The sequence below is a fragment of the Equus quagga genome, chromosome 4, assembly GCF_021613505.1.
Source record: "Equus quagga isolate Etosha38 chromosome 4, UCLA_HA_Equagga_1.0, whole genome shotgun sequence".
In the NCBI taxonomy this organism is placed as follows: Eukaryota; Metazoa; Chordata; class Mammalia; order Perissodactyla; family Equidae; genus Equus; species Equus quagga.
Genome location: NC_060270.1, coordinates 5,446,041 through 5,464,599, shown reverse-complemented (window position 1 = coordinate 5,464,599; position 18,559 = coordinate 5,446,041). Strand labels below are relative to the sequence as shown.

At 40.1% G+C, this 18,559-nt stretch overlaps 1 protein-coding gene across 25 annotated transcripts in view; it reads left to right on the top strand.

The window, feature by feature from the left end:
* ABI3BP (ABI family member 3 binding protein) overlaps positions 1–18,559 on the top strand; it is a 238,082-nt gene that overhangs the window by 167,687 nt on the left and 51,836 nt on the right. For 16 of the 25 annotated variants that reach the window (XM_046659526.1, XM_046659529.1, XM_046659523.1 and 13 more), the window contains 9 exons: positions 121–177; positions 820–891; positions 1,350–1,397; positions 2,143–2,208; positions 4,744–4,818; positions 8,340–8,414; positions 14,701–14,760; positions 15,341–15,388; positions 16,445–16,525. In XM_046659526.1, coding sequence (XP_046515482.1) covers positions 121–177; positions 820–891; positions 1,350–1,397; positions 2,143–2,208; positions 4,744–4,818; positions 8,340–8,414; positions 14,701–14,760; positions 15,341–15,388; positions 16,445–16,525 — 582 coding nt within the window. The remainder of the gene's footprint in view (positions 1–120; positions 178–819; positions 892–1,349; positions 1,398–2,142; positions 2,209–4,743; positions 4,819–8,339; positions 8,415–14,700; positions 14,761–15,340; positions 15,389–16,444; positions 16,526–18,559) is intronic. The other 9 variants (XM_046659530.1, XM_046659531.1, XM_046659528.1 and 6 more) reach the window with 5 other exon arrangements.

The following is an 18,559-nucleotide window of genomic DNA, read 5'->3' as shown; positions in this document are numbered from 1 at the left end:
GGTAACATTGAGCACTTATAGGTACGAGGCACTTTTCCTAATACTTAGTTTGTATTCATTCATTCAATGCTCACAACAAACCATCCTTGATCAATTGTATCATTTTGTGTTTTTTGCTAGTTTCTGAAGTCCTGGAGTCGGTTACATTTAGCACTGAGTCATCCATGGAAGCTATAGGTAAAACTGTGGGATGTCAGGTGTATGTGCTTGTCCATCGCATTGCAGAAGTTGTCTTTGGATGTCCTCGTGCTTTGTGACATTTCGTGGCTCCTCACATCTTGTCTGAGCTCATCCAGTGAATCTGGACAGTCGGATATCACATACAGCGCCTTGTGCTGGTGTCTGCTACATTGCTATGCAAGTTGCACACTTCCATTAGTTTCATCTCACCCTGAATGCAAAATTTAATTTTTTAATATTCTGACCACTCTTTGAATATGAATATACACTTCCTATTTTTTATTTTGATATTGTTTTTAGTCATTCATCCCCATGCTTTCCAAGTACTCACTCTATGTCTTTTTCTCACTAGAATCCTTAAAAATGTGTAAGGAAGTGAAATGATCTGCTTTGCTCCAGGTAGAAACTGCTGTAGACTCTGCCAGTTATTGTGCGTGTGTGTGTGTTTTCCCACACAACATACTGCGTTCACTTCTGCCGTCTTAAATTGTAGTCACCTTCATGATTTACATAGATGTTATTCTCACGAATGTATCTACTTAGGATAACTAACCTCTGTTTTCAAACTAAGCACAGTTTTCCATTGCAGTGTGCTACGGGCTGCCCACCACTAACCAGACATCCCCGCTTCCTCCCTAGCCCCAGCCGAAACAGATTACGTATATCCCACTGCCAAAGCACCACTCAGGCCAGAGGAGCCAAAGGCTGAAGGTGGTAATGGTTTTCACGCTTTGATTCATTTATTCAACAAATTTTTAATTTGCATTTATTATGTCCATGGAACGGGAAAGTTCAACCTGTGGTGTTTGTTCTACACTGAATAGATTTGAAGAGCTATAGTTTCCAAAATTCTTGGATTCTTAAAATTGAAGTGATAATTGACTCTGACAACAGAGATAAATTTTAGTTTCTCTGCGGTATCTAAATATCGAGGCATAATAGTATCTGACAGACAGTTAAAACATGAATGCTAGTTAGAGGATTAGCGTTATAGAATAGGATTTCCCTCTTGGTTCTCTCTTTTTTCTTGTTTAAATCCATTGTCCTGTCTGTAAAAATATGACGCAAATTCTTAAGAGAATGAGGTGTGTTGATCTTCAAGAAAGAAATGTTTGACTGTGCTTACTATCTTACTATTTTTAAAATTGTTCTCCTTTGTTTTGATACAGTTGTGGAATCTGTTACAAATGTGTCAGAACCACCCGAGACCTCGCTAGGTAATGACACACCTCGGCAGCTTTTCTCCCCATTGCCGCCATCATCTGAGAACCTCAGGTTCTCGCTCATTGTGAATTCATGTTGCAACGTCATTCTTTGTCATGGCAGTTAACTTTCTTTTTATTCATAACTATTGTCCAAAAAAGTCTCTCCTCCCATTCAGTTTTGTATCTAAACCTTCGTCTCTTTCTCTACTTGTCAGCCAAACTGTCAAATCTAAAACATCTTTTTCCTGACATTGAATATTCTGCCAGCTTGATATTGTGTTGAATATTTCAGATATGTTTTTGTATAATGATCCATTCATACTTTACACCCTAGCAACTTACTTTCCATTAACACTCGTTCCATCACATTCATTTACATCTTTGATATTTTTCCCTCCATCATTTAAGTGAAATTCATTCCTCTTGAATGGCTTATGCTTTAACTTTTTTTTATTACTTTGTTTTTCCCTTTATGGGTACCATGGAATATATCTTTCTAGCATTGTTGAGTAGGTACTAGAGTGTAGTGAGGATTTAAAAAATAAGGATATTTCTCACTTCGAAAGTATTTTGTAACTTGGCACGTCTAAGGATTTTTAAACTGAATGCATTATGAAGAAGTAGGAATGCTATTTTGCTGCAGACTTGCAATTTTCATTACTCTTTTCAATCTACTTGTGACCATCATTTCTGTCATCTGCACACAAGGTGTGTGAAGCACTCTAGTAACCCTGGGTACTTTCCTTCACTGCCTTAGAGACATCACCTCTGCCTTCCCAAACTATAACCCTACCCAGCCCAGATGAGCCTCGGACTGAACCGGGTAAATACGTTATTTTGTATTTCGCGTTGAAGGTGAGTGTTTGCAGAATTTCTAAAGAATGGAAAGACAATAGGGGCACTACCAGAGACCAGAAGCCCTAACCTCATCACTCTGCTCAGTCTTTGACAGGGGTCCTGCCTGCCTGATGCCCCGTTGCCTCTATCTGTAATCTGTAGCCAGCCGCGTCTTTAGAATACGGCTGAGAAACACCTCTCACCACTCTGCCAGTGTTTAGTACAGGAAATAGTAATGTTTCTGGGAAGAACATCTGTATTCCATTTTAAAATACAAATATGCATCCTAATTTTGAACACTTTATCATCTTGAATAGTTTTACAAGTTCTATGGTCATATAAAAAGCATTTTAAGATATCTAATTTGTGTTTAAGATGAACAGAAACCTCCAGAAACAGGCTTCACTGTGTGATCCACATAAAGTGGAATAACTGGCCAGTCACCTTGTCATTATTCAGGTCTTTCACTTCTTCCCACTCCTTCCTGCGGTGGTTTGGCCATTTCACTGCATACAGTTAGGAGCAACTGAAGTCAAACCAGTTGCTTTGGCAGATCGTAGAGGTTTACTTGATGGTGGAGATTGAAATCAAGGAAAAGAAATCCTTAACACAGATAACTAAACGTGCTTCCTACTATAAGGAAAAATCGTCTCGTTACCTATAGGCTTTCTTGGTAGCAGTTTATCAAAAATAAGCCCAAACTTGTGTTTTGATTGCCACTGAACTTTTTTATATGGCTCTGTTCCCAAAGGGCCAGCCCTGGTGGTCCAGAAGTTAAGATCCAGTGTTCTCACCACCAGGGCCTGGTCTGTGTCAGGGTCAGGGAACCCCACCACCCTTGTTGGTTGTCATACTGTGGCAGCTGTGTGTTGCTGTGATGTTGAAAGCTGCGCCACGCGGTCACCCATGGTGGACAGGTTTCAGTGGAGCTTCCAGACTTGGGAACTGGCATTGTCTGATAGAGCACCAGAAGGGGTGAGGATGATGCAAAAAGACCAGACAGCGTTCAGCTCCACTGTACAGAGGGGCACTAGGACGACAAAAACAACAGATTTCCAAGGGAGATATGGACAATAATTTTACTCATTGTCCTCTGAAATAGCCTGTTAAACATTGCGTATTAAACTCTGTAGTTTAGTTTTTACAAAAATTACACATTGATTATATGAACTGAATGTGCATCAGTTCTCTCTAACTTTTCCAAAGTTTGTTTTTGATAGATGTAATAATATTATTAAAATGTTTAATGGTAAATGCTATTAGTGATTTTTACCTCTTTCTGAATCATTTTTCATGGACTTGCTTTATGACATGCCTTTCCCCGCAGGCATGTTTCTTAGCCCCCGGGGAAGCAAGCAGCCTATCATTAGGAACCTCAGCCAGCAAGGAAGTTGAGAGTCAGGAAATCACAAGACTGAGAGAAAGTGTAGAGTCATAGAACTTCAGGATTGGAAGGGCTCGCAAAAATCCAGTAACTTTTGATGGAGAACCTAAGTCTGTATCCCCAGTGACAAGCAAAGGGAGCTCTACAACTCCAGGCTCCAAGCTCCTCAACCAGCGTCATCTCAACATACCTCGGGGTTCATCTCTGTGCAGGCGAGAGGATTCCACTGGGACCAGCGCACGCCTTGTGTATTTCGTTTTAGGATCAGGAAGAAGTCTCTGCAGACTCTTTAGAAACTTCTTCCAATATCTAATAACTCTTATTTTCAGGAATCTTTTCTTAAGGTGCCTGAAACTCCGTGAACTTGAAAATCATTTTTTTCTCTCTCTCTCTTTAGCCCAAACACACTTTAGTCCAACCAAATGAGCTGTTTCCACAATCTGCAACCTTGCATTTGATAATTCCTTTCCTCCAGCAGGATATACTTTTAATTTTCTTGGTGAAGACACAATTGGTTTTTACACTGAGTGTCCTAGAACTTCTTTGGGACCTGCCCAGCAAAGGAATAACTTTATTCAGAATGTGTGCTTTCAATTTCTGGTCAATTTCTCTTCCCCAATACAACCAATAAAAAATGCGTTTTGTTTAATAAGATTTTTTTCCTATTAGCATTTGCTGTTAAAATGCATTCATCTTATAGGTATATTTGGAATGTAACATGCAAACTTTTTTTTAGAAGAAATTGTATCTATTTGCACTTAAAAATGTTTATACTGGGATAATCTGATAAAATGGTGTGAACTTGTAATAAGGATGAATTATTATTATTATTAAATTTATTTTTACCCTGTATAAAAGGTATTTGAAGTAGATATTTCTGGAATTCCAACAGTTTCATTTACCAGCTGAATATCTTGGATACCATTTAATGTATCTTCTTGTTTTGTTTAGTTTTCCGTCATAAGAAGACAAGAAAATTACCTTTCTATGCTTTGTGGCTCCTTGGGAGCTTTAATTGCATTAATTGCTGGTATTTAGGTCTTCAGTCACTCAACCAACGTCTTTGAGATCCTAGAGGCTTAGGTACTGGAACTCTTGAAGAGCTCAAGAGCTCCGAACCTATATCCTTTCTTTTAGCTCCCAAGCAGACGCCGCGTGCTCCTCCCAAACCAAAAACATCTGCACATCCGAGAGTCCCACAAACACAGCCAGGTAAATACGTATTTTATATTCTGGCCTGAAAAGTTGGATATTAATGGAGCTATTCTGTTGAATTACAGCGAGTTGAGTTTTTAACCCTCGTAAAACAAGTCTTCCTTTGAAACCTAATGAATACTTATATTTATTTTTAGAATTTATCAAAAAGCATGTTTTTGGAATAGCTTATTCCATAAAGCTTGCCTTTGTTACATTATTTGTAAGGGGGATGGAGAAAAATGGAATTTCTTGAAAGAGTAGGCTGCCTACTCCCTGTGCCTCTCCCTATCTCTTCCATGGTCCTTGAAGATACCTCCCCCTGCCAATCACCTACTTTATTTTTTTGACTTTTAGTAGATTTTGTTTAACAGAAAGTCTTGAAGATTTATATATATATATATGTATGTATATATATATATATCTTCTATAACATAATGATACAATACTGTTTGGGTTCTTTTGCTGTAAAATTTTGATAAGGACCCAAACAAGAGTCATTATAAACTATTTTTCATTTTGTTCCAGAAGCTCTTATTCAAATAACTAACTCTAACCCTAAGTTCTCAACCAAGATCTTGTCCAATTTCTCCAAATGCCTTAGCGGATCCCTACTTTGGGCTACCATAAACTCAACCTGCCTCTAAGAAAGCTCATCACGTTTTCCTCCTTTCACTTTCCCCTTTCCACCCGTGGCAGGGCCTCAGCATTCTACATCTGATTTTTCTTCTCTCCTTCATGCAGCCTCTGCAGTCCGTCTTTTACTAAGTCTGGCACATTCAGCCCTTCCGACCGTCTCTAGCACTGGTGTCTACTCCAAGCATCCACCCGATCATGCCCAGTCAGTTGTCCTTAATTAACTGATCTCCTGTCTCTTGTCTCCTAATTTCAAATTATCTCTCCCCTTGATCTTTAAGTGATTGATTAACTAATTCGTTTCATCGGTTAGTCACTCAACAAGTATTTATTGCATGTGGACTATGTACCAGGCACGTGCTAGATGCTGTGGGTGTGAAATCAAAATTCAAGGAAGTTAGAGTCTAGGCCAAATTTATCCTTTATACACGGCCCGCTTCCACAAGGTGTGTGAGGTGCACCTACCTAATTTACCAGGAAAGAAACTTTCTCTACCGCTCATGGCCTGGGGGAAGGAAAATGTCAGCAGCATCAAAATTATGCTTGATCCAAATAGCAGTTCTGAATCCCACCACAAATCCCATCATCAAATCTCGTGATCTTTAATATCTGATTCTGAGAGGAATTTTGCCTATTATTTTTTGCTTTATAGGAAAATTCCTTACAAGACAGTTCTATGTTCCACACAGCTAATGATTTTAAATCTACTTTAATGCATTTGAAAATGTGTTTTATTTATTGCTAAAACTTTGCTATGAAAATGATATGGGTATGATACGTAAGTATATGAAGGTACCAAGGCAACGATTCCCTGAAAGAATAAGAAATTAAAATAATAACAATAAGTACATTGGAGACATTAATCCATAAGAAATACTTGGAAAAATAATTAATGATTAGTGAATAAGTAATGATTAATGAATAGAATAGGGATTTTAAAAAGTAAGTATACTAAACTTGTGAATAGGAAACCAAATCTAGCTTTAAAAAATAAACAGAAAAAAATCACATGAGAAGAAGCTCTTGAATTTTAAATATAAAGCATAGAATAAAAGCAGAGAAAGGAGAAATGGAAAGAAATAAGAAAGCATGAAAACTTGGTGAATGTTGGAAAATAAGAAACGCTGGAAGTTAAGACCTTGGGGATATAAATTCCTGGTTGGTAAAATTCTCAAAAGTAAAGGAGATGTGAAATAACAAGGAAGACTTATTCATAATTTTGTCTTTTCGAACTGTACTCTCTACTTTAAAAATGCAGTTTAGTAAATCAGGAGCTTACTCTAATTTCCCATTATTAATTTATAAGTTTCAAATTTCTTTAGTTTTGACTTAGACTTTTAGCCAACCTTCCTCCACAAGATCTGCAGCTTCAGAATGGAGAGGTCCGTATGCTCAGTGCGTCCCCGTCTAACTCTGAGACCCTGGAGTGGCTGCAAAAGGAGAGCCTCCTGGCTCTGTCCCAGCCGAGGCCACTGCCAGCCCATCAGCCTCTCCTGTGGAAAGCGGCTGCAACTCAAATACTGCTGGCTTTGTCAGGGGTACTTAATGCAGGGGATGATTTGGAAAATTGATCACGATAAATGAAACACATTCTAATTACTCTTGGAAGCAGGTGAAATTAGGATGTCTCTTATCCAAGAGAATATGATCTTACTTAACAGATCCCAGGAGTATCCTAGATTTTTATAGTCTTTCAAGGACGTTTGTGTATGTGTACATATGTATCGCTAAATATTTCAAAGACAAAGATTCAAATTCTAGTACTTCCTCCCTTACCCTGGCCAGCTCTTGTAAATTTCAAAGGGCTATTTGAGCAGGAGAAGGTTCTGTTCATATGTTCTACACCAAATGCAAATTATTATCGTTGGGCGATGAGGGTGTCACCTGACAATAGTGTATACAAGTGAAAGTGGAACCAATGTGTTCACCCACCACTTTTCTCACATTAAATTCTGTAATTGGGCATGCCACCTTTATTCTTACTTATACTTAAACTATGTTTATAAATTAGATAGCAAAATTTGAGTTAGAACAGGTTTATTATTTATACCCAAAATTGAGAAACAAGTTGAAATGTGACCTGGAGAGCTGGGATGTAGCTACTGATAATGGCTGGACCTCAGCATGCAGTTCAAGTCTTATCTCTAGTGTTTAATAAAGACGTCACCTCGGGCAGATAACATCACCGACCCAAGCCTTTAAACCGAAGCTGATAATTCCTTCCTCCCGGTAATATGGTGCGAATCAAAGGCCATAATCCTTACGGAAGCATTTTTGAAATTGTAAAATGAGCTATAAATAAATTAGAACTTTTTTTCCTGGTAGCTGGTCCATTAGCACCTTGTTCCTCCAAAGGAACAGTTGTCTAAAGACAATTTTAGTTTGTGAACACGTTTATTTAAGGTTATTTGGGGCCTAGGAATTGCAGGGAGAGTAGGATGCGAGCCCACCCGTTGCAGTCCATGCCCCTTCCCTTTCTGCTGTTGCCTGAGCTGGCCTTACACTTCTCTTCTCCATGCCTCACAGGCTGCTGCTCTGACTTCACCGAGTTCACCCTCAAAGAAAGACATGGGGGGGTGGAGGGAGCATTTAAGAAATCAAGCAAACATCCAGAAAAGAGGTGCACCCTTGAGTTAGTTTAGTTACTGTCTCTTGTGAAATGAAAGTTTCAAAAAATTCCCCATCCTACCCTTATGCTTACTCAAATTTTGCAGTTTCTCAGGTTTCATTTTTCTAAAAGTATCTGGAATCCTAACTGATCTATTTTTAGAGCTTATGGTTTACTTTCCCATCCAGCTGCCATTTCATTGCTTTGTTTCATCAGTGGTCAGGCTGACACCCTGTCATAGCTTATGTGTTAAGCATGACCGAGAGATGCTGAAACCAAACATTCTCTCTTTCAGCTCCTAAGGTGTCCCAGCATGTTACTTCAAAGCCGAAAACGTCACCAAGTCCAGAAGTATCACACACTCCAGCTGGTAAATGCTGTATTTCATATTTAAGCCAAATGCATTCTATGTCCCACTTTGCTGCAGTGGAACATCTCATGTATGTGAGGCCAATGTTTCAGTTATGTTCAGAGACCGTGTTGTATCATGCATGCCATGGTCATTTCAGAGCTTTCGTAAGAGTTCCCTAAGTGCTCACATAGTGAGCTAGTAATATAGTCAAAAGACAGAGTTATGCCGAAGATAGAAAGTTTTTTTAGAGCTAAAGTTTTCTTATAAAAATAACCTACCATTGCTAACTATGGTATGCTCAAATGTTTCACCAAAATAAGATAAAACAAAGAATTTTGGATTTTTCCACAAAAATGATAAAATGATGTTTTGCAAACAGAGGAAATGATGTTTAACCATTTTCTTGGGTTCAGAAATTTCACATTATCCAGCGTTCAATGTTTTTTTTTTTCCTGTCAAATTCTATTTTACCAGATCATGGAGCAATAGCTTGGGTTAAGAAATAAGAAATTTGTTTCACAAAAAAAATGATTTTTTTAGCTACAAATCTATTTCTTGCCTATCATCTGAGAAGGCCTTTTGTCCATTTATGGGGGAATAATCTCATATTTGTGAGAGTAGTCAGGGAGGGGACTGCAAGGACCCAGCCATTTCCTGGTCTTGCCACCAATGCTCTGAGTCCTCAAGTGACCTCAGGAAGGTCCAATTAATATAAATTTCTAGATGCTCCTAGAAGCATACAGAACATTCCCAGGACCAAAGGATTTCTAAGCAGTAGCTTGAAATGATGGCATTTTGGAAGGAAGCCCAAATGGAGTTGCTATACTGCTTTCCAGGTTGTGTGAGGGTGTTACTGTGCTGTGGGACAGTCAACACCTGGCGGTGGTGGTAGGCTAGAGAGGCTCCTTTGCCCTGAAGTCTAGAATTTAAATTTGTACTTCTCAATGCAACAGCCAATGAAAACACCAATGAAAAACAAAAGCTGATCTTCCCACTTGCAAAAAGTCAACTTCTTATTTGCAATCATGGAAAAAAAAAGGTAACAGAAATTAAGTCATTACAGATAATAACAATAGATTTGAGTGATTTTATTCACTTTTCCTTTTCATTAGAGAAATTAACATTGTTGGTCCTGATGTGACAATGTCATTAAACCAATGTATATAATAGCTAAACTTTCTTCTTTTTTAATGCCTGTTATTTGCTTTATTCCACCAACACCTCATTTTTCACGGAAACGCGAACCTGTAAGCTCGAGCACTGGAACACCGCGCACATTCCCCCAGGGCCTCCGTGGGCTTATTCTATTGACTCTCCAGTTCCACGCATTCAGTTAGAATTCCGTCTCTAAACCTGGTGTTGGTCCCTCCATTGTGATCATCAGGGGTTCCCCTATTGTTCCTGGGGTGTGATGCTAACAGGAACAATCATAAGGCAACCCCGTTAGTACATTTCCGCTTCCTCACAAGCATTCCAACAGAGTGGATTCTGTTGTGTTCAGTTTCTGGGTTGTAGCTAGGCTCAGGTTTGCATCCTAACGAACCCAAGACCTTGTTTACTGACTCCTGTAGGTTAAACCTCGGAAAACAGGGATAAATTATGTGTATATTTAATACGTCCTGGTTTCCTAGAGAAATAGATGCTCTGTAAAAATCTAAAAATGTAAAATGTAGTGCAGAAGTCAGGACAGAGTTATGTTTTATCACGATGTTTATCTCAAAACTTATTCTGAGATATCAGAAGGAGCAAGCTTGCATTTCTAGACCTGCGTCAAACAAGACGTCAGTGTAGGATGTGCTGTACAGCTCTTCGCTTCTATAGATTCCTAGGTGGGATGCAGGTTTCGTCCAGTTAGGCCTTTAGAAATATCTTGCAGCCACTCAGTTGAATTATCTATGACACTAAATGAGGAGTCCTGACAAACTGCCCACATACCATGTCCAGAACCAAAATAGAACTGGCTTTTCTTCAGAGCTGCCTTGGAGGAATGATAGAAAAATCAGAGCAAAGGAATCGCCCTAATGCCTGCTCGTAGGCCATGCCTTCATCGTAGATTCGTTTCTACACCAAGGCTGCCTTGGGTTTGTGGTGACCGTTCTGGCCCACAGATATTTGGATAGACTTCAGTCATTGGAGCAACCAGGAAGAAAATCTAGATTTCAGCAGGCTATCCAGTCCTCACAAATGTTCTGTGTAGCTACTCTTTCTGGTAAATTCTAATTTGTAGTCACACTCAGCATTTTTGCAGTTAGGAAGTAAGCGAAATGCTGAAATGCCTTTGGATGTGGAAGCACTTGGACCTAGACAATGACTGAATGGTGTTATGTATGGAAGGAAGGATGACCCTGCCCTTTCTAGGTTGGGCAGGTGGTAGATGATAATGCCACTAATGAAGACAGGGAACACAGAGGGAGGAATAAGGGTTTGTGCACATGCTAGGTTTGAAGGGCCAGTAGGACTTTCAAGTGGGAGTGTGTAGGTGGTATTTCTGGATTTCTAAACAGAAGCCAGGATTTGGGATGTAGTTTTGGGAGACACACATCTATGTAGAGAAGGTTCTTAAATCCTGTGAGTGGATGACGTCATCCAGGAGAAAGCATAGAGAAAATAAGAGGTCACAGACGACAGACTTGGGGACACAGTTATATTTAAGGAGTAGACAGAGGAAGAGGAGCCAGCAGAAGTTGCTGTTAAAAAATATGGAGTACCAGGAGAGAGGGACTCAGCAGGCAAGGCAGAGAAGGGTAGTGGACAATGACAGAGAGGGATCAAAAGAGCTGCTGGACTTGACAGTGCACGCCCACAAGCCCGTGTCTGAAACCCGTGGGCTGATGCTTCAGAACGTAGCAATTTTCATAAAGATAAAACAGCACATACACCATCGATTACAGGCATGTCAATATGTCTGCAGTAAGAAATATGAAGAGTCCTACTAAGCAGGATGAATGAAATCTATAAATTGCCTTAGGTCAGTTCTAGTCAGGTTCTGCTATCAAGTAAGTTAAGAAAAAACTTTCAGTTTTCCAAGCATTTTGGATTTCAGAACTATTGATAAGACATTGTGAATACATGGTTGCTAGAGATTAGTGAAGTGGAAGCCAGACTACAGTGCATGAAGAAGATACAATTGAGAGACCAGGAAGCAGAGGCAGACACAGTCATGTGCCACATAACAACACAATGGACCACATATACGACAGTGGTCCTGTTAGATTAGGACCGTAGAGCCCAGGTGTGTAGTGGGCTGTACCCTCTGGGTTGGTGTAAGTACGCTCTATGATGTTCGCACAATGACAAAATCGCCTAACGATGCATATCTCAGAAAGTGTCCTCATCATTAAGTGACCCATGACTGTATAATTTTTTGATTAAAGGAATGAGAGTGGGAGTGGGGTGCTTTGAAAAGGAAGCCATGTCAAGGAAATGATAATTATTTTTAGAATCTTGGAGCATTTGAGCTGTTTCATAGGTGGAAAAGGAGGAACTCGTGGATAAACGGAAATATGGACTAACAAAGTATGGGAGATAGTAGAAATAATGGAAAGCGAAAAGCCCAAGAAAAGATGGGAGGGAGGTGGCTGAGAGTGCAGGTAAATCTCAGAAAGCTGCCAAAGGACCGGAGACCTGCTTCCTCTCAGACCTGCCCTAAGGGTGCAAGGTCAGAATAAAGGAGCCGAATCTTGAGGGGAAGGGTGTGTGGTCTACACTGTAGCGCTTCTCTTTACAGCGTCTTGCAGGGGTAAACCTCCTGAAGACTTCATCTTCCTCCATCTTTATAATACATTAAGTCTCTCCTCTACTCTGGCAAAATGTTCACGCACAATCATTTGCATTTGTCCATATTAGACATTTCCACTCAGTTGTCTTGTGTTGGTTGAATTTTTTTTTGAGTGGTGCCCTTTATTCAAAAGATAGTTAATATAATTGGTTAGTTACTATAAATGGTAAGCTGGTTAATATAAGTGAGTCAAATATAATAATGGTAAATACTGTTATAAGGAAATCAAGACAACCTTCTCAATTGAATTGGCATCATCTACATTGACGAGTTTCCCCCAGCATGGAAGAGTCAGGGTTAGGAATCGTGCTCTTGTTCAGGTTAATACATGGAGGAATGCCACAGAGGAAAAAAGGAAAAAACAACTTGCGTTTGTTGGAGCTGCAGTGGCCCAAGTAAGAGAATGATTCATATCCCTTTCCTGTGACTATGTCTGTTCCTTTCCTTTCCACTGATTTCACCTGCTCTAGGAAGTCTGCGATGGCCGTTTGTTAAACCATCACTTCACGGTTAAAAAGTGCTGGTTGCAGCAGCAGGAATCGCATCACCCCAGCCTGGCTTCCTCAGTAGACCGAAGCAGGTGGCGAGCCAGGTGTTCACAGTCTGGAGGATTTACTGGGAGCACATTTCTTTTCAGCTTCTCTGGTCCGTCTCCCAGCTCCTCTTTGTATATATGGTCTGGGACCGTAACCCAGTTAGGGTATTTATACCCTACAGGCTGCTTTGTATGGTCATGGCCTTCTCAGAGCCACATCCAGGTGCCTCTCCTTTACCCTCCAGATAAACATTAGTTGGATCTACAACTGGAGATTCCTCATATTTTACCATTTGAATCCCCCAAAATACTACAGTGCAAGGGTGGAATGTTCTCTGTTGTGATGGGTTTTCTCTACCTTTGTCAACCACTGATCTTTTTGAAGTTGCCTTTTTCTTTAAAAAAAAAGAAAAATCCAGGGGGCTGGCCCCGTGGCCGAGTGGTTAAGTTCGCGCGCTTCCCTGCAGGCGGCCCAGTGTTTCGTTGGTTCGAATCCTGGGCGCGGACATGGCACTGCTCATCAAACCACGCTGAGGCAGCATCCCACATGCCACAACTAGAAGGACCCACAACGAAGAATATACAACTATATACCAGGGGGCTTTGGGGAGAAAAAGGAAAAAAATAAAATCTTTAAAAAAAAAAAAAGAAAAATCCAGATTTTTAAGTTTCCCTGGATGTTACCTTGTAGCTCATAGAGTTCTAATTGAGTGAAGTTTCTTTTCAATGTACCAAATTCCACAACTGTAATTTCACTGTTACCCTGTGGTCTAGACCAAGAACAGATTAAATATGATCCCCCAAAGCAGTCAAAAGACAATGTCTGTTTTACATAACCTATTTCTACACCAATGGTAAAGTGGTATTGGCACCTCATGGTACAAAAGTTTTCTTCATCTTCCTCTGAGGCAAAGTTCTAGCCTGAATCCTATTTTTTCCCCAGTATCATATAAGATGCAAGAAAATCGCAGTGCCTGCCAAAGGGACTCTGCTATTTACAAAATCTTCAGTGTGGTGGGAAGACTTCTCAGTGAGAGAGTAGGGCTGAGAAGGTTCTCCCTGTGGGGAAACTGAGTCAAAGAAGTCCTTTACCCTTTCTCTTGGAAGGAGACTTCGCCGTAGAAATCTGGTGCTAACAATAGGCAAATCACTCTGGTATTTCCCTCAGTGAGAAATAGGTTGTCAAATTCCCGACCAACTGTTTTATTTTGCCAAAATACAACTGGGCACAGGCATTAAAAATATACTGGATATCAGGGACTAAATATGGCGTGGGTCTATTGTTTAGCTGACATTTTTGTCCTTGTCTTCATGTTCTCATATGTCAGGAGGCCCTGCCACCTAACATACTGGAAGCCACATCACTAAGAAGGACAAATCGACAACATTTATATCGCATTTACTCTGTAACAAGTACACTCATAAACTACGTGTGGTGCCTTCTAACGGGTGGCTGATTCCTTTAGCTCTGTTTTCTCCCCTAATAACTGTTAGTGCCTTTAAGAATAAAACTTTGTTCTCCTCTTAGACGCTCAAGAATTTTGCCTTTCTTGCCATTTCTCTCATTTGCAGACCATTTGTGCACTTTATCTATGATCATGTATTTTCTACTGCTGTCAGTAGAATTTTCGCATGGATGTTAAATGGCACCTAACCCCTTCAGGCAAAAACTGACTTTCTATTTTGAAGACCACTGGAGGGAGACCCATTTTCTCGTGTTGAATTACATTAGTTAGGTCCTCTTTCTTTTTTTCCCTCACGGGAGGCTTCAAAACGAACTGTGACCAACTTTGTTTTACTGTCGCTAGAACCCTCCCTACACAACGCCATTCTTCCATTTTGAAAAGCATGGTCGTCTTCTTGCCTCTGCTCTGTAGCCATTGCGAAAACGCCTTTGCTCCCCCATGCTCTCCGGGCCTCCGCATCCAGGGGTGGTCGCACTGCAGCCGTGATGTCTAGAGTACAAAGTGTTTATCATCTTTTTCTTTCAGTTCCGCGAGACGTGCTTCTTCCCCATAAACCAGCCCCCGAAGGCTCTCAGAGCGAACCTGGTAAATGAATTATTTTATCTTCCAGTTAGGAGCTGTATTTCTCCAAAAATATTCTTGAGGTCAATATGTATTTTTAATGACTGTGATGTGGAAGCACTTCAGAGAAAATTATGGATATAAAATGTATATTTATTTGTGAGAAGTTTTATTCAGACAATCTGTATGAACTTTTTTTCCCTGGTTAACATGAAGGAATGGTACTTAATTAGTTTATTTTCCCTGGAAGTGTTTTAATTGAATAGGATATCATGCTAACGTTATAAGACACAATTATTAACTGAACCAACCATTTTCACCTGCTTTCAAAATGTAAATATAACACATTCCAACTGTGGGTGTACTTTTAAGTAAAAAATGTGGGTGCCTAACCAAAATTTTTCCTCAAAGTGACAGTGAATGAGAACTTTAAAGTTTAAGATAAACTAAGTTCCCCGGGTGGCATCTAATACATAGAATTTTCTCATATTTATTCTGGTTCTTAAAGAATGTTGAAATGGAAGCACATAGAAACACAGAAACTGTTTTTACTTCACCAGGTGGTAATTCTCATAAGTGTTTCTTTGGTTTGCTTTTGGCCTAGTTCTGCAGCCTGTTACCTTTAGCATTGACCCACCAGAGGCAACAATAGGTAATGGCTTTCCCGTATTGACCCCCTCTAATTGTTTTCTTTGCTACCATCAGGACTGCAGGTCTTTCTCAAATGGTTATGTCAAAACATCATCTCTTCTCAAACCATTCCCTCCTTTTATTTTCACTGTTAATACTCTTTCTGAAATAGAAAAGCAGTGGTTTCTCTGCTTTAGTGGCTTTGCTCCGAAGACCAACTCAAGATAGCTCACTACAGAGTCTGTCCTCATCTACCTCATTTATCTCTGTGTTCAAAATGGCTCCATGTTACTCATGCCCATCTAGTTAATATCTCTGCTGGTTTAGTGGTTCTCAGCTGTATTATTACAACACACTGGCAAGTTATGAAAGATGCTGGCAAGTGATTGTTATTAATATTGGTCAAAATACTGAAATTTGCCAATGTTTTATTTTAAAAAATAAATTTGGGGTGGGCCCTGCGGCCCAGTGGTTAAGGTCGCACGCTCCGCTTTGGCGGTCTGGGGTTTTACCGGTTCCGATCCTGGCCATGGACATGGCACCGCTCATCAGGGCATGCTGAGGCGGCATCCCACATGCCACAACTAGAAGGACCCACAACTAAAAAAAATACACTTCTATGTACCAGGGGGCTTTAGGGAGCAAAAGGAAAAATAAAATCTTTAAAACAAAGAAAGAAAGAAAGAAATTTGAGCAGACTCCAGATGATCTCTACAATGATGATATTCCCACTCATTTTGTCATCCTATGTGCTTTCTTGGGTGGGAGAGCTACAGCTGACAGCCCCAGGACCATGTCTAACCCATACTCCATCTTAGCCACACATGGTCATGGAGTGTGTCAAGCATTGAACATCATGTATTATCTATCCTGGTAGAAAAAAACAGTTGAGAACCATTATTCTAATAGTCCACGGTCATTTCCCCGAAGGTCTGTGCACATTTAACTTTCCTCTCCATGACTCACTTAGTGTTTCCCTTTTTTGACGTCAAATGAAGGAATCTTGTGTAATATCATTCTAGCCTGGTGCTGGCTTCTGAATCCAAAGACTAACAAGCTTGCAACTTGTCTTTTGCAGGTCCTTTAGAGACCCGAGGCAGCCCTTTCATTCCCATGATTTCACCAAGTCCTAGTCAAGAGGAACTGCTAACCGCTCTGGGTAAATCTTGTTTTGATATTTCAGTGCTATGAGGACCCACCTTTCAGGGTGTACCCTTAAAGGAGCCATATGCACATTGTGTTCATGGGTTGTTTCCAGACAATAGAAGGTCTCTTTTTTACCATTATAAAAAATATCCATTTCACTTGATTCTTTTACATTGCCGGCACGTATGTCCTTCTAATAGTCATGCTGATTTTTAGTATAAAATGAGAATGTTTTAAAACATCGTGACTACATTTCAAGTATTTTAAAACGAAGAATGTCCCCAAAGCACATCAATGCTGTACTTTTTTGTTGCTTTTTCTGTATTTGAAACTGCATTTGGAAGAAAAATTTCATCTAGTCTTTATTGAATATTTTATGGGTACTAAGCACAATGCCAAGCAATGAGAGGCCCAAAGTCAAACTGTTTAAAGGTGAGTCCTTCCCCTGGAGAGCTCGCCAGCTCAGATGAAGACAGTATCTGTGATGGTGGCGCTTCCTGTGTGCATCCCTACGTGTATTTTTTAATTTCAGCCACGTAACTTTGAAGTAGGTCCTTTTACTTGCCCAATTTACAGATTAGAAAATTGAGGCACAGAGAGATTTAAAAATTTGGCTGAGTCACACAACTAATGTCAGAGCCAGATTGGAACCCGCACATTCAGTCACCAGAGTTCCTGGGATTCACCCCAAGGCTATTCGTTACAACGAATGTGATAGAGAAATGAGCAGCATGCTGAACATGCAAGCTACCTGGGGGCATCAGGGAAGGCTTCACAGAGGAGGTGACATGTACACTGGGTCTTCAAGTTGGAGAGAGTTGAAGTTAAAGATGCGAGAGGTCCTTTCAGGTTAAAGACAGATGGGTGGAGGCACAGGGCAGAGAATGGCAGCCAGACTCCTGATGAGCGTGTGGGGCGCATGGAGAAATGAGACTGGATGAGTCAGTTGGTTGGGATGAGCTGGCCATGCATTCGAGGAGTTCAGCACCAACATCCTCACTGTGGAAACCCTAGTTTGCCTGACTTGGCTGAAAATGAACGGGAAAACAAGAGTTCCCTGCTTGTGATTTTTGGCTCCCCTGCCCTGTCTGTGCCACATCCCACATGGCTGTGTTCAAATTGGTGGCCTTATTTTCCTCCCTCAACCCTTTTCAAACAAGTCCATCCTTTGTCAGTGTCTGCTGAAATGAAGTTACTAATCCCATTTTTTAAATAAAATCCTTTTTGAAGGAAAAAATTTAAAACTGAATGAGCAAATTACCCTAATTACCAAATATTCATCTATGGTAGCCGAGGCCCACAAAGTCAGCGTCAGCAATGAGGGCAAAGTCAAAAGCACTTTTCAAGAACCACTGCTGTATATGCTAATTATCTAATGGCCAGTCCCTATTTTTAAAACATGTCTTGATTTATTGAAGCAAGAACCATCACCTGCCATCTTTCACAAGTATCTCTCTTGTGAGCAGAATCCAGATTGTAAAGCAGGGCAGAAAAAAGATGACAATATATTATTTGCACCAAGTGTTTCCTTGGATCCAGTGTGCGGCAAAGTGCACACTGTAATTTGCTATGTCTGTACGATGCTGTGAGGATTCCAAGATAATATTGGGGTGGAACTACTGCTGTGCTTATTTTTTATTTTGTCAGGAGAAATGTGCCTGTATGTCAGTAAACATAGACTTCGTTTTTCACATGAAGAAAATAGAAGAATACTTATCTTATAAGGTGTAAATGCGCATCTTTCCATCAGACCTATTTCCTTCCAGCTCACCTAAGTAACTTGTGGAATTGAAGGAACAGAGAGAAGACATGAAGGCAGTTAGGAGGCACCCAAGTATAGCCACATCCAGGATGATGTGACAATGATCCTGAGCTAAAAGCTTTTGGAAATCCTAATAATAGTCATTAATAACAGTGCAAGAAGACAGAAAATATAATAAGTGAAAGTTATTACAATGTATCATTAACTTTGTTTTATTATGATTACTGGACATAATTATAAATGCAATGTACCCTTTTATCATCACATGGCGCAGATAATATTGTG